This window comes from Microchirus variegatus (genome assembly GCF_963457635.1).
Source record: "Microchirus variegatus genome assembly, chromosome: 21".
Classification (NCBI taxonomy): Eukaryota; Metazoa; Chordata; class Actinopteri; order Pleuronectiformes; family Soleidae; genus Microchirus; species Microchirus variegatus.
Window position 1 is genome coordinate 5702866 of NC_139822.1, and position 14096 is coordinate 5716961.

At 38.8% G+C, this 14096-nt stretch overlaps 1 protein-coding gene across 1 annotated transcript; it reads left to right on the forward strand.

Annotated features, from left to right (window-relative positions):
* Positions 1-9322: 9322 nt before the first annotated feature.
* On the forward strand, positions 9323-11633 carry ccl25a (chemokine (C-C motif) ligand 25a; the record flags this gene model as incomplete). The annotated part of the gene is made up of 4 exons (XM_083907796.1): positions 9323-9386; positions 10908-11025; positions 11146-11263; positions 11542-11633. 4 exons carry the CDS (start codon positions 9323-9325, stop codon positions 11569-11571), a joined length of 330 nt encoding a protein of 109 aa, XP_083763922.1. The 3' UTR covers positions 11572-11633.
* Positions 11634-14096: the final 2463 nt, after the last annotated feature.

The window sequence follows — 14096 nt, forward strand, 5'->3', positions numbered from 1 at the left end:
TGAGATAGGACATAATTTGATGATGCCTTTTGTTACCGTGAGCACAGACATCAGTGCTCTTGAGGTGGCTCTGTGGAGGACACATTTTGCTACACAGTGAGCTACAAATCGTGTACTTCTGGCCAGGGCCCAAGTCTTCATGGGGCCCGAAGCCAAATTAGAGAGCGAGAAAACATACAATTACCAACATCATAAAAAAAAAAAAGCATCACATAATGGGTGGAAAATTAAACTGGTGGTCCAGATCTTGATGTTCATGAGCAGAAGATGGAGATGCTACACACTCACGGATTACATTACAGCACTGAGGACCAGCATTTGCTGTTTCATCATGTGTTGCTGTACACACAGGCGCTCGCCTCCGTTGCCTCAGGAGTTTTGTAGTCTTGGACATCTTTGGCATGGTGGATGGTAAGGTATCCATAACCACTTTTCCTCTTTAGTTCTTGGCAAGGTATTCATGATAGCTTTGTTTTGTTTTTTCTTCCATCCTTTGCACATGTCCTTTTTATTTTTGCTTTGATCTGCACTACATCTCTGCCATTGTTCAATGTGAGTGGGCTATTTTTGATCTGTGTGTGATCTGGATTGCTTGCCTTTGATCGTGGATCGCAACATTACACGTGGGTGTGTGTAGAGTCTCGCAAGAAGACCTGGGTTCGAGCCCCTGTTGGAACAAGGGCCTTTCTGCATGGAGTTTGCATGTTTTCCCAGGTTCTCCGCCTTCCTCCCACAGTCCAAAATGTGTTTTGGATACTCTAAATTGACTGTAGGTGTGAGATTGAGAGTGAATGGTTGTTTGTCTCTATATGTGTCCCTGTGATGGACTGGCGAACTGTTCAGGGTGTGACCCTGCCTATCGCCCTATGTCAGCTGAGATTGGCACAGCAACTGCCCCAACCCTCCTTTGGAGGATAAACTGGTAGAAAATGGATGAATGGACATTTTGAACATTTTGTTAGTAAAGAAAACATATATTTCACATTCAAATTTTTTTTTTTTAATCTCTGTATGGGACCGATCCAGGATGGACCCCACCTTTTGCCCTGTGTCAGCTGGGATTTGACACCAGCGCCACTCGCGACCCTCATGTGGAGGATAAAGCCGTAGAAGAGTGAGTGAATTGAGATTGTTCCCTTTCTGTCAGCGCAGTGTTTACATTTATACACATGGTGGCAGAGTGCTGCCTCACAGCCTCTCCACATTCAAACACATGAGAGGACTCGTGTTTGAATGTTTGACACTAGAGGCCTCCCTTTAACACAGTTAAAAAAGATCTAACATGACAGTGACACAAGCAGACATGATTAATGAAAGGAATGGGGGGTGAGATTGGTAGGGGGTGTTTGAGAAACACTGTAATTATCTTCAATTATTGGTCTCAGTTAAAGAGGTCTGCTCACTTACAGTCAGTGTTTCGTCTTAGACATTTTGGCTGTGTCCAGAAACATGTTGAACACATTTCTTTCCCCCAAAACATTCACAAAGCTCGTCTAAAACGTTTTCAAAAAAATGTCGGTCCCCTTTTATATAACCCTTTTCTAGTCTTGATGACCACTTAAAGCTGCTTTTACACCACAGTTTTGACATTCACATATCCAAATATTTTCGAGAAGTATGTGAGTAAAAAATAAGCCTTGATTTGGAGAAATGATTATCTTGTCAAGCAAGTTTTGTATTATCAAAATAATCAGGTTTTAAGAAAAAATATCCAACTTAATAAAATAATACAGTTTATTGTATGCTTTAATTACCAGTAACAAACTATAACAGTGGTTCAAGGGATGTGGTTGGACGTGTGAAATACACTATCACTGATTGGTGTGTGTGCAAATACAAGAAACCTTAGGTATAAATATCTTTGTCTGTGATGTTTTTCATTATTTTAAGGCACATTTTAGTCTGAAAGCTAGTTTCAAGTAGCCTCACAAAATTAAAGTTTATTTTTGATTTTTTTTTTTGAATGAAACACTTTAAATCAACAGAAAATGTTCTGGCTTATTTCCAGTTGGGCTAGTTTCTTGCAGTTCAGTGAATCTGTGTACAGTGCTTTTTGTCTGTGTACAGGGATACATGGGCATGTAGACTAGCAGAGTTGGGAATCAAACCCTTGACTTTCTAGTGGAAAGACGACTTGCCCTACCACTTATACTGTACTATTGCAAAGGGAATGCAGGTCAATACACTTACCACCAGAGGGCGAACTAACATTTAAAGCTGGAGCCAGCCTCCTCCATATAGAGACATTTATCACCTCCTGTGTGATCTTTTTGTTGTCACACAGGAACTATTTTTTTCCAGTACTATTTCATCAACCTTGACAATATTAAAATTCCTTGTGTATCATCTTATAGCATCACACGACAACCTAACACGTGGTCGTCTTATCAACTATACCAGTTAAAAAACATGCTCACATGTTGGGTAAAACCTTTCCCATCATCTTGTACTATTATGTTTTTTTCTCTGTAGATAACAAACAAATTCAGTGAATAAATTCAGATGTAAACATAAACATGTTGTTAGTTCATTGTCAGTTAAGCGAGCACCGAACACAGAATAGAGCATGTTCCCTTAGAGTTTCTATTGCTCAACATTGGCCTTTTTGCATTGAGAATGAGTAATACTTCAAATTTGTCTTCAGGCTAAGCTCAAACAAGCCTCTGCATGTGTTGGTGCTGTTTGCCAGTGAAGGCCCTCATCTGTCAGAGGAGCTTGGCTTGTACTCTGAGCCTTAACAGTTAAGTTTCATTTATGTTATGTTATATTACTTTATTTAAGGTTCAAAGTCCAATGTCTATCACCAGTTCCTGTATTTTCATTGTGAGTAGGCTGAATAGCTGAATCCTTATACTGTAGGTAATGCTGCTACATTGTTGTGTTGTGTTGTCAGACACCCAACATTGCATATTTTCCAAACAGGATCTGTGACATTGTTAAATTATCTAATTTTACACCCAGGGAGTCTCTCTGTCCCCCTGATGAGTGTGATATGTGATAATGACTTCAAACACACTATTATATAAAATACAATTTTTTCTTCAGATGACTGTAACTAAAACCTGAAAATGAAACTTAGGGGAATTTGATTGAAGAAATACAGTCATGACACAAACATCCTTTCGTTTAACCCCCAAAGCATCTTATTTGTGGAGTGTTATGTGTTTGATTTTGATATTCGTCTGAGCAGTGTCATCTACAGAACATCTTCTGTGTAGTGCTGAATACACAGGAGTGATCAAAATATCAGAGTTGAATGTAAATGCCAGCCTGGAAAGAGATGCATCAATACCACAGCATGGCTGCTAAAAATGAACAATTTAGCCACATTTTGGCCCAGAATTGTAAAACACATGCACATTATTTTTCATGTTAAAAAAAGATACATTGCTAAACTAGCCACTTACCGGTGATACTATGATGACAAACTTTTTAGGTTTAACCACGTTAAACCTGGATGAAAGTAGAAAAATCCCCAAATTACATATGTTAAAGGCTGGTGCCAGCATTTAACAATGACTTCTTGATATCAAACACTAGTCTGAGACTATGAATAGGAGCAAAGGTCAGATGTAACACATCCCTGTCAGCCAACTTTTCCCTCCACTTGTGTCCTTAGGCAAGGCACTTAACCCAATGTTGCTCCTGACAGCTGTGCCGAGTGATACAAAATGTGCCGCACATACAGTAGATGCACTGTATAGTGTGTGTGAATGGCAAAAAAGCAGCTTTGAGAGGTCATCAAGACTAAAAAAGCACTACATAAAAACAAACCATTACTTTTCAGCATAAAAACATTATGCATTCATACTGCACATGAATTAATATACATTTCTACGATTATTAAAATGAAAAAATATACACTCTATATTATAATTATATAAGAGTCCAAGTCTTGACAAAAAAATTCAATTTGACCACCCAGGGTCAAATGTACGGAGCCCCAGACATGACATGGTCAAAAAAGATTCAATTACGTGCGCACGATATAGTATTTCATGGCCACAAAATAGTATTTCATGTGCACGTTATAGCTATATTGTGGCCTCAATTTAATCTTTTTTTGACCATGTCATGTCCTGAGTTCTGTACAAATGCTCTGATCTTAACATTTGGTAAAAAAAAAAGAAAAGAGAAAACATCCAGCTTTAGAAGAAACATCATTGGACTTTTTGATGGCATCTTGAAGAGTGATGTGTTTTTTCATTTCATTTTAAGAAGCAGAAACTTATCTCATTACTTCCTTATGCCAAAACAAATCTTACAGTAACAAAAATAACTTATCTCCCGACTTATCTTCCACATTCATGCTTCAGGCGGGAGAAGAGGATAAAGAGGAAAACTGCAATCCTGATTGTGCCATTATCCCACTTCAGACCCATGGATTTCTCTGAATGCTTCAACATGTTAAAAGGTAACAAGTGAAACCACCCAGAGAGCATAAACCTTTCCACAGTGTCAATGTACGGATCATGATCCAGATTTCAAACCAAACCACACAGCAATTTAGACCTACTCTATATTCATTCATTGTCTACTGCTTAATCCTCCACATGAGGGTCATGGAGGGCTGGAGCCAATCCCAGCTGACATTGGGGTAAAGGCAGGGTACACCTTGGGCATGTTGGCAGTCCATCACAGGGCAAACACACACATTCACACCGACGGTCAATGAGATGAACCTCTGTCTCTCTATGTTTTTGGAATGTGGGAAGAAACCAGATCCGAGTATCCGAGTATCTGGAGAAAAACATGCAAAGGCCCTTGGTCAAACCTTGATGTAACAGTGATGCCCACTATTCCACCATGGGGCCTATATACATACATTATTTCATCATTGACAAAAGTTAACAATAGTTTTAAAAATATTCTTGACAAAGGTCTTTTCATTTTTTTTCTCCAGGCCATAACCTCCATGCAGTTAATTTTTTTATCTATGGTGTTTGTAAATACAAAAATAAAAACAAGCTTTACTTTGACATGTGCGCATAGATACATGCACTTTACGAAGTGATGGTTGTAAGAGAAGCAGATGTGTAATCAGTAGCTTATCAATCAGTCATGTGTGGCGGCTCTGCCCTCATCTCTACTGTAGGTTTATTTACGGTGCTAAAATCAAGACTAGTTTTTCCATTCACTAATAAAGGGCTTCTCAAAAAAACAACAGCAGACAAAGGAATAAAAAAACACATTGTGTTGTCTGAAAGGAATGCTAAAGGCAACACTGCATCTTTGCATGCCCTCAGTCCAAGTACCCATGGCAGTGGACCATCATCTCCTCACACCTACTCAGCGCCATTAATCCATCAAGATTTTTCAAATAACACAATAGCAGCCAGGAAAAGAGAGAACCAGCGCCAACTCTGTGAATCCCCCCCACCCCATTCAGTTTGCCAAAAAACATTTAGTTCTCTTTAATGTTGCACCATAATTGAACCTACAAGGCACAGAATGACTCACTTCCCCAATAAAACATTGTAAAGTAAATATGAATGAATATGGTGGTACACCTGGGTGGTAAGAAACAGATCATTTACAGATCCCTTCTATGCTTCATGATCATGATGCACAGTGGTGGAGGCTCTGGAGTAAACAAGTGAAGTGAGCATGAGTATCCTGCAGGCAAAGAAAGAGAAAAAGACTTGTTCGTGAAATGGTTCACTGGGCTTCACCCGTGCTATCAGATGACCACTCACACACGCAGGGCTCATTAATATGTGTCACATAGCATTCAACAAAAACCCAGGGAACAGAATGCAGCAGTTTATTTACATATTAAAAGTAAAAGCTTTGGTGCTGACACGTTTCTCAACTGTCAGACGCCAGTGTGACAGAAGGGAGGCTATTTCTCATGTGATCCTGTGCGACACATGTCTCGTATATCAAGCTCTTATGAGAGTACAGACAAGCAAAAGAGAGAATGTTAAGAAGCCTCTCTTTCCCAATACCACATGGCAACTCAAGACAAGAGCCAGTGGTTTTACAATGACATGAACCGCATTAGGGCTGCAACTAATGATTGTTTTCATAATCAATTAATCTGTTGATTATTTAATCGATTAATCAATTAGTTGGGTCCATAAAATGTCAGGAAATGTAAAAAAAAAAAAAACTCAAAACCTCAAAATTACAATGTTGTCAAATGTCAGTATTTATAGACATGCCATTAACCGTCATCACTAACTAGGCAGTGTTGATTAAGTATTATCTTTATTGCTGGTTTCCTGTCAGCTTTGTGAACCACAGCATTCCTGACCAGGGTTTTTATGGCTTGATAAAACTGTACTATCTGTGGGGAATTCCACACACATTCAGAGGTGAATACAGTATGCGACAGTTGAATTTCCAACTTTATATTTGCTGGTCTCCACCATTTTTTGTTATAATCTGTAAATACGATTGAATTATTGGAAATTGTTTTCTTTTCATTTGCTTTAAAACACTGATGTGTGATGTATCCCACACGTCAGATGAACCTACAGAGCTTTCTGAGAGGTCGAATCTATGTCCATACTGTTCTCTTTCAACAATCCTTTCAGTATCTCACTATCTCACTCAATTTATTGAATTAACAGGGTTTTTTTAGTGGAAATGGTTTCCTCTGCTTCTTTTTCACCAGCTCTGCCATAATGAACATTTAAAATAACGATATTGATGCCTTGATCTTGTAGGTATAGGCTAATGCTGCATTCCATTTACATCCAAACTCAGAACTGGGAGTTGACCCATAAGTTCACTGTGTTCCAGTTGAGAAGTCAGAAACGCAAACATATCTCAGCCTAGACATTAATAGCAATACCAGTCGCTAACAACACTCTACATGGTATTTTGCGTCAACAAACAGCACAACAACATGTCTATGGTTAAACATTATCAGTATTATGTGTGCGACTGATTTACTGAGAAACAAATATGACAGAAGTGCTATTGATGGTAAAAAATAGAGCTGTTTCTATGGAGCCAGCCATCTTGGAAGTTCCAAGTTCTTGGAGTTCCGACTACAAGTGGAACGCACCATCAATCACCATTGTGTGAACTAATTTGACAGTGGTTTGAATGTAAAGGACATTTGTTTGTATTGAAAAGTTACGCAATACAGTACTTAAAGTCTGGGAAATGGTCATGTAAGGCAGAGGTAGGATTTCAGTTTGATGTGCATCACAGTTATGCCTCATATTGTCAAATGAAGCTTAGAAATGATGCACCAGTGGAATGGAGCTGTTATCAGATGTTATTGTAACATCAGTATTTAGTAATCACTCGATTAGTGCAGGAACTACTGTATGTATCCAGGGCTGCAACTATAGAGGATTCATTCAAATCAAAAGTCTGTTTTTTTATGAAATCTAAATGTTTTAGGTTAGAACCATAATATGATAAAGGTGCATTGTGTAAAATTTAGCAGCATTTATTTATAGTTGCATGTTACAGCTGCCAAGTGTGTTAGAGAACCTATGTAGCCTTCAGTTAGCAGTTTAGTTTAGTTTAGTTTGTCCATTGTGGGCTACTGTAAAAACATGGTGACCTCTGCAGAGCTGTCCTGGCTCTTTATATAAATATAAAACGCTAATTCTACAGCAATGAAAAACAAGCAATTCGTAAACATGATTGCACACTACAAAAATACAATTATATAAAATAGAACAAAGCATAATTGTCTCTTCAGTGTCTGCAACATGAAATCTGTTCCTGTACTGTTTTTGTGTGTGTGTGTGTGTGTGTGTGTGTGTGTGTGTGTGTGTGTGTACTTTTTACACACTGGAACTTAACTCAGTTGTTTTTGAAACAATCATTATGGAAAAATTGAATATTGTAGTGTGAGTATCATGTGGTAATTGTACAGAATATGCATACATGGCATATTTATCAAAAAGGCTTTACACATGAAAAGCCTCTGTCATAATGTGTTAAGTGGTTATGCATTGGTTAGGTTTGCAGTATGAATGTAAATTCCTGTTAATGCACATGTGCATTTTATACAAAAACTAGCATGATGGCACCTGCTTTTGAATGTGTAAGTGCAAATATTTTTATTCATCCCACTTTTGTTTCAAGCTGTTTTCACGTGCAAAGGGTTTCACGAACAAAAAGTCTTGGATGAGATTTCAGAAGAATGTCGTGCAAGGATAAGTGAAGGGAACTAAACATGTTTATTCAATAACCATAGTTGGTATTTCTCAACATGTACCTGTCAGACTGATGGGACCTCAGAATCTATTTTCAACAACCGCAGGCGACATCAGTTAGTTAATTCTGTGGTAAGAAATGTCTAATTCATGTTCATTAAATCAAATGTGCAGCAACCTCTATCTACATACACATGTATTTCTTGAGAATTCCATTTCAATTCATTAAATGTGCTTGTTTAATGAAAATACTGTATTACCAGCTTTGTTTTTATGAATCCATTAGCACACGGTAAAACAAATAACACATACCATACCATGCTCTATATCATATGTCTGTTATGAACTCTTGGAAGGAAAAGCTTAAAAGACCCACAACAATGCTGAGTTGAAATCAATGAGAAAAGGAAAAAAAAGGAAAGAGAAAAATGAGACGAGGTGCAAAGGTGAGTTCTTTATGGAAATATGAGCCTGTGCAAAGTGTTCCTGAGTGCTTTATAAGAGCGCGTTGTCAGTGGAGTTTGACAGACAGAAGAAGAAGAGAGCTACACCTACACCTGGAGCACTAGAGGTGAGCAAACGTGATCCGCAGTCTTTTTAAAAATAATCATCGGAAAAAGATCGGCTTTAACAACTTACTTGTCTCGTCAAGACAAAAAAGTGTGTTTTTATTCCGATTATTCTCAATTCCATCAGGTTTTTTATATACAAACATTATCTGTAAAAAGTATTACTAGTACTATTTATAGTATTGTTTTATAGGCCTGTTTGTGTTCTTTTCTTTTATACCAATCGCAGCATAGACTTGTTGATTTCGTCAAGATAAATGTCATGATAAATGTGCATTTATTCATCTATCAAAAAATTAAAAACAGTTGGTGGGTCCGAAAGATTGTTGATACAGACCTGCCTTTATGTGATGCCTAATTGTGTGACCTCTCTATATATATTAATCTATTTTTGATTTATTTTCCTTTCACTATGTAAAATTGTATTTTTAAAAGTGAAAGTACTATCATTGTAAAGGCAGTAGAGAGAGCTGGTATCAAACATTTGTTCAAGGTTCAGGATTTCAGGTGAAGTGAAGGAGTGGTTTGATTGCTGTGATAAGGCTGATTTCAGGTCAACATTGTGATTCTCTGCACATAAACTGTTCACTTTATTTTTTTTTCAGAACGAGAACAACAGACGGCACCATGCGGTTCAACACTCTGTTCTTCCTGCTGGGTCTGTCTTGGCTCTGTCTGGCACTGGCACAAGGTGAGGGGCTGTACATGGGCACATATGCAGTATACACAATAGAGAGCTGTCAACGAACAATAAAAAGCGATTCATGCTGGCTTTATTGCTAGAGTGCTTTAGCAGATGTGCCTTTGCTGTGTCCTTAGTGCTTTTCAATTGATCATTGACTTGATTGATTGCACTTCACTCAAATATGTTATAGGTTACATGTTGATAATACAAGTCTCAAGCTGGTTTGTCCATGGCGTCCCCACCCATGTTTGACCACTTTAAAGCTAAATTTATACTACTGCGTAAAGTGCTCTGCGTAGGCTACGTAGAGACTCTGCGTCGACGCAGAGACTGTCGAAGAGCCTCTGCGTCGTCTCCGGGTGCACGAAATATTTTTTAAGTGTCCGTCACTCCGTCAAGGGACAACGGAGACGGCAAGAGCTGCGATTGGTCCTCAGGACAGGCTGAGCGAAGCTGCTCTGTGCCGGCTCTCAGTGCGCTCCGGGCGTCCTGACAGAGGCGGAGCAGATCCCCGCCGATAACGCCGCTGCCGAACTATAAATACGTCATATCTTAACACACACAGCACATGTTTAGACCCTAAATGGCCAATTTCTCGCCTCAAATTATCTTAAACCTGCGTTCCGTCACACAGAAAAGTGAGAAACGGCCACTGTTTCAACAACAACAGTCTTTCTCCCGCTTTCTTTCTCGGACGCCATTGCTCACTGTAGCCAGAAGCACAACAACCTTGCGCAGCGACACCTACTGATCGGGCGGGAAATTGCAGCGAGTGTCCGTCACCACGACGCAGAAGTATAAATGCTCGAGGCGTCTCCGTGGTGACGCAGACGGATAACGCATACGCAGTCGGAGAAGTATAATGTGGCCTTAAGCCCATGACCACTTTGTGGCACCTAAGTCGAGTCAATTTTATTTATCACAAACATTATTTTCCTCAAAGGGCTTTACAGAATGTACAGCAAGTGTACAGACTTGCTCTGTCCTTACTAAGGACCCTCACTCGACATAGGGTCTAAGGGCTCCTTAGACAAACCTCATCAAGAGCCACAGAGGCGATCTCTCTCCCAGGACCAACAGACGTGCAGTATGTGTCAGAAATAAGTTCAGCAGGTTACAAACAAGACATCACATTTACAAAGAGGGAAGAGAAGATGAAAGACACCAGGAGTGTTTAAAAAATGAATAACTTTAATGACACTTATCATCATCATCACTATTGTCTTCATAATCTTGTGCATGGTGTGACATGCCGCTTGCCCCTACACCATCTGGGTAAAGTAGCATCCAGGTTCTCATGTGACCCTCAGAAAAGGACAAAGCCTTGATGAAGGGTGGATGAGGATAATATTAATGTTAGCAGTAATGAGTAGCTGTATAATATATAGCAATAGTGGGGTGGGGTTTGTAGTGGGCAAATTATGCTGGTCCCATTATGCTAGCCCAAATATAACCCTTATGTTGCCAATATGGACATGCTGGCTGAGTGACTCCTGACTTTATTGCATGTGATCTCTGATCCCTCAGTTTCCTACGATGACTGTTGTCTCAAGTACGTGAAGAAAATGAACCACACCATCCAGAAACATGCAGTGAAGTACAGGCTGCAGCAGACGGATGGAGGCTGCAACATCCCTGCTGTCATGTGAGCGCACACAACAACAGCAAACAACAACAGAAACAGTATCCACATCAATCCTGTCAGACTGTTAGAGTTTCCTCTGCTTGTCTGTTGTTGCTGTTGTTTGTATGAATCACGCTCCAGCTTCACCTTGAGGAGAGGCCGTGTGTTCTGCACAGACCCCAGAGAGCGCTGGGTCATAGAACTGAGGAAGAAGCTCGACAAGAAGAGAGGCAGTGGCCGCAACTTCTCCCCCAAGAAGGTGAGAAATATGAGAGTTTTAGTACTTTATAGCTAATGTTGCGTAATGTCTATCCCAATGCTGGCAGGATATTTTATATCCCGCTTCCACTAGAAATCTTTGAACCGCATGTTCCAGAAATCTGTGATTGCATCAGAACAACAATGCAGGAGTGAAATCAAGACCAGTGACGAAGCTTGATTTTTGAAAATACTTTTGAAATAATATGACTGCATTGATTTATTTTTTTAAGGTTTTAACTGACGTGAATAAACAACCCACATCTTTCTTTCTTACAGAACTCTCGAGCTCGCATGAATAGAGGCTAAAGCCTGCTGCCCTGATTGTCCTTCCACCCACCGACAAATGCTGTCACCAAGCGATAAATAGCCTGTGATTTATAGTATCTGACTGGACTGACTTGTAGCATTACTTTCACTTTCACTCTATATGGACAAAGTCAAGGGTCAAGAGGTTGTTCCCTGATACGGCCAAGTGGTCACCACATGATATACAGATATACAGTATACTTAGAATATCTGTGAATGTTTTCTGCCCTTTAAGATATTCAATAAGCTGTTTAATGATGCTATATCAATGGTGATGGAGTGCAAATGGTGATAAAAAAGAATGATAGCTCGCATTTAACATATATATATATGTATATATATATATACATATATATATATAATTTAAATGCTTGTGTATATGCCAACGCTGACTGCAAATTGTGAATTGTTTCCTGCTGAGTGTGTCAGAGGAGAAGTGTTTTTTTTATTACACGTCTGTCATTACATATTTTTTCTATTGAGTTTTATTGCTGTCAACAGCATGTGTTCGAATAAAGCATTATAACAATAAACGTGATGTTCCACTCGATTCTGTGCAATTTTGTATACGCAGACAAGGCAAGGCAACTTTAATGATTTAGCACATTTTAAGAACAAGGCATTTCAAAGTGGTTAACAATAACAAGAAAGATAAATGCAGCTAAGCTATAAGTTAATTAATAATTAATAGTAATAATTCTATTTTTATGTAAACAGTATTCATCTGGGAGTTTGTTCCAGATATTTGGAGGATAAAAACTGAGAAGAAGCCTCCCCTCATGTTTAGGTGAGGAAAATTCTTGCACATCCACTCATCGATTTGCTCCATGCAGCCACTAAGCGCATGTAGTTGTCAGGTGACATGTAGACAGGTAATGTGCGTGTTGTCTGCACAGTTGTGGTAACATATTTCAGTTATTTCAAAACAAGGGGAATGGTGCTGCTTATTTGTCTTCAATCTTATACAGTTTCTTGAGTTTGAAGGAAATTTAAACACATTTTAATAAGGAGAACAGAACAGATATTGCTGTAACTTAGTAACACTATAATGTCTGCACATACTCTCAAGACGGCTGCTTTAATTCCCCTTTTTTATTATTAATAATTAATATTAATAAACACTCTTCTGACTGTGTCATCCCATAATGACATTTAAAACATAACACAGTCTAAATAGATACTATATTCTATTATTATTTTACCTGAAAAAACACAACATTTCACCACACCACTGCAACACAGCACAATTCAGAACTCCTGATACATCATTTACAACAAGGTTTCTCAAACTTTTCATACCAAGCTCTCAACTACTTTTTAAATACAGTGGTGTAAATACTGAAGGCCTAGACTTTTCACAGGAGGCAGTTCCACTCAGACCACATTCCCCTGTTTATACAATAGAACAGTATTTCTGATTTTCCTCCAAGTACCACCAGAGGAAGCTTGTGGTACATGTCCCACAGTTTGAGAACCATTGATTTACAATGTAGGACAAATCTTAGAATGAAATGAGGGATGGATACATTTTTGTCATAATTGCTTTTAGGTTGAGCTACTCTCTGTCTGGTGCAACAGGAGACTTATTGGCGTATTTATTTTCCATTTTTCACCCTTTTCTTTCAATGTACATCACACATCATATACTATCTACAAAGAGAAGCAGTCACACGTAAAAACTTGAATCAGTGTGTATCAGTGAATGCTGATACACACCTACCTGCCAACCCACCTGTTTTTTTCTCACCTCGAAGGGTATTTATGAGAACTGCAGGGACATGCAGCTGATAAAATCTTCCTGTGAGTAATGCTCTCTGTGGAAATGGATGACTCCAGACAGAAATTGGTGCCTTGCCTTCATCTTGCAAGCTGCAAACTAAAAATATGCCTTTTAATCAGGATCATCAAAGACTCCAAGCCTGCACATGTGTATCATTGTGTGTTATAGCAGTTGTAAGAACGTCTCAGTCAGTTCACACATGAGCAGAAGGTGATGATTGTGCTCAAAGATAAGTTTTGAAGAAGGGCAATCAGTATTATTATGCAAAAACCCTCTATTTCATTAAGCATTTTGAATCGGTTGCCAACTTAACCCAAAGGCAGAAATGACAGATCATCTGACAAACTAATTACCTACACGTTGATGGCATATCCATTACTGATGAACATCCAAATTTCCATTGAGTTTGTGTATTGGTGCACAACCTTCAGTGGTCAAACAATCGAGCTGCAGCTTGAAAAATGTCTTGGCATTTCTTCTTGTTTATATATCAAAACAGCACTGATGAATGTTCTCCACTGCTTCGTATGATGGGATTGAGAAAAATGGCCGTTTGGCATCACGGGAAGAAATTTTAGACTTCTTTTATAAAAGGGAAAAACACCATGAAAGGAGAGTGTGAGATGTGAAAACAATACATGGAAAAATCACTTTTTAGTGAAACCAACCTGATGGATTACAGGAAATGGAATGTTTGAACACGTATAAACCAGAAGCAGAGAAAAAGAGTTTGTGACATGTCACG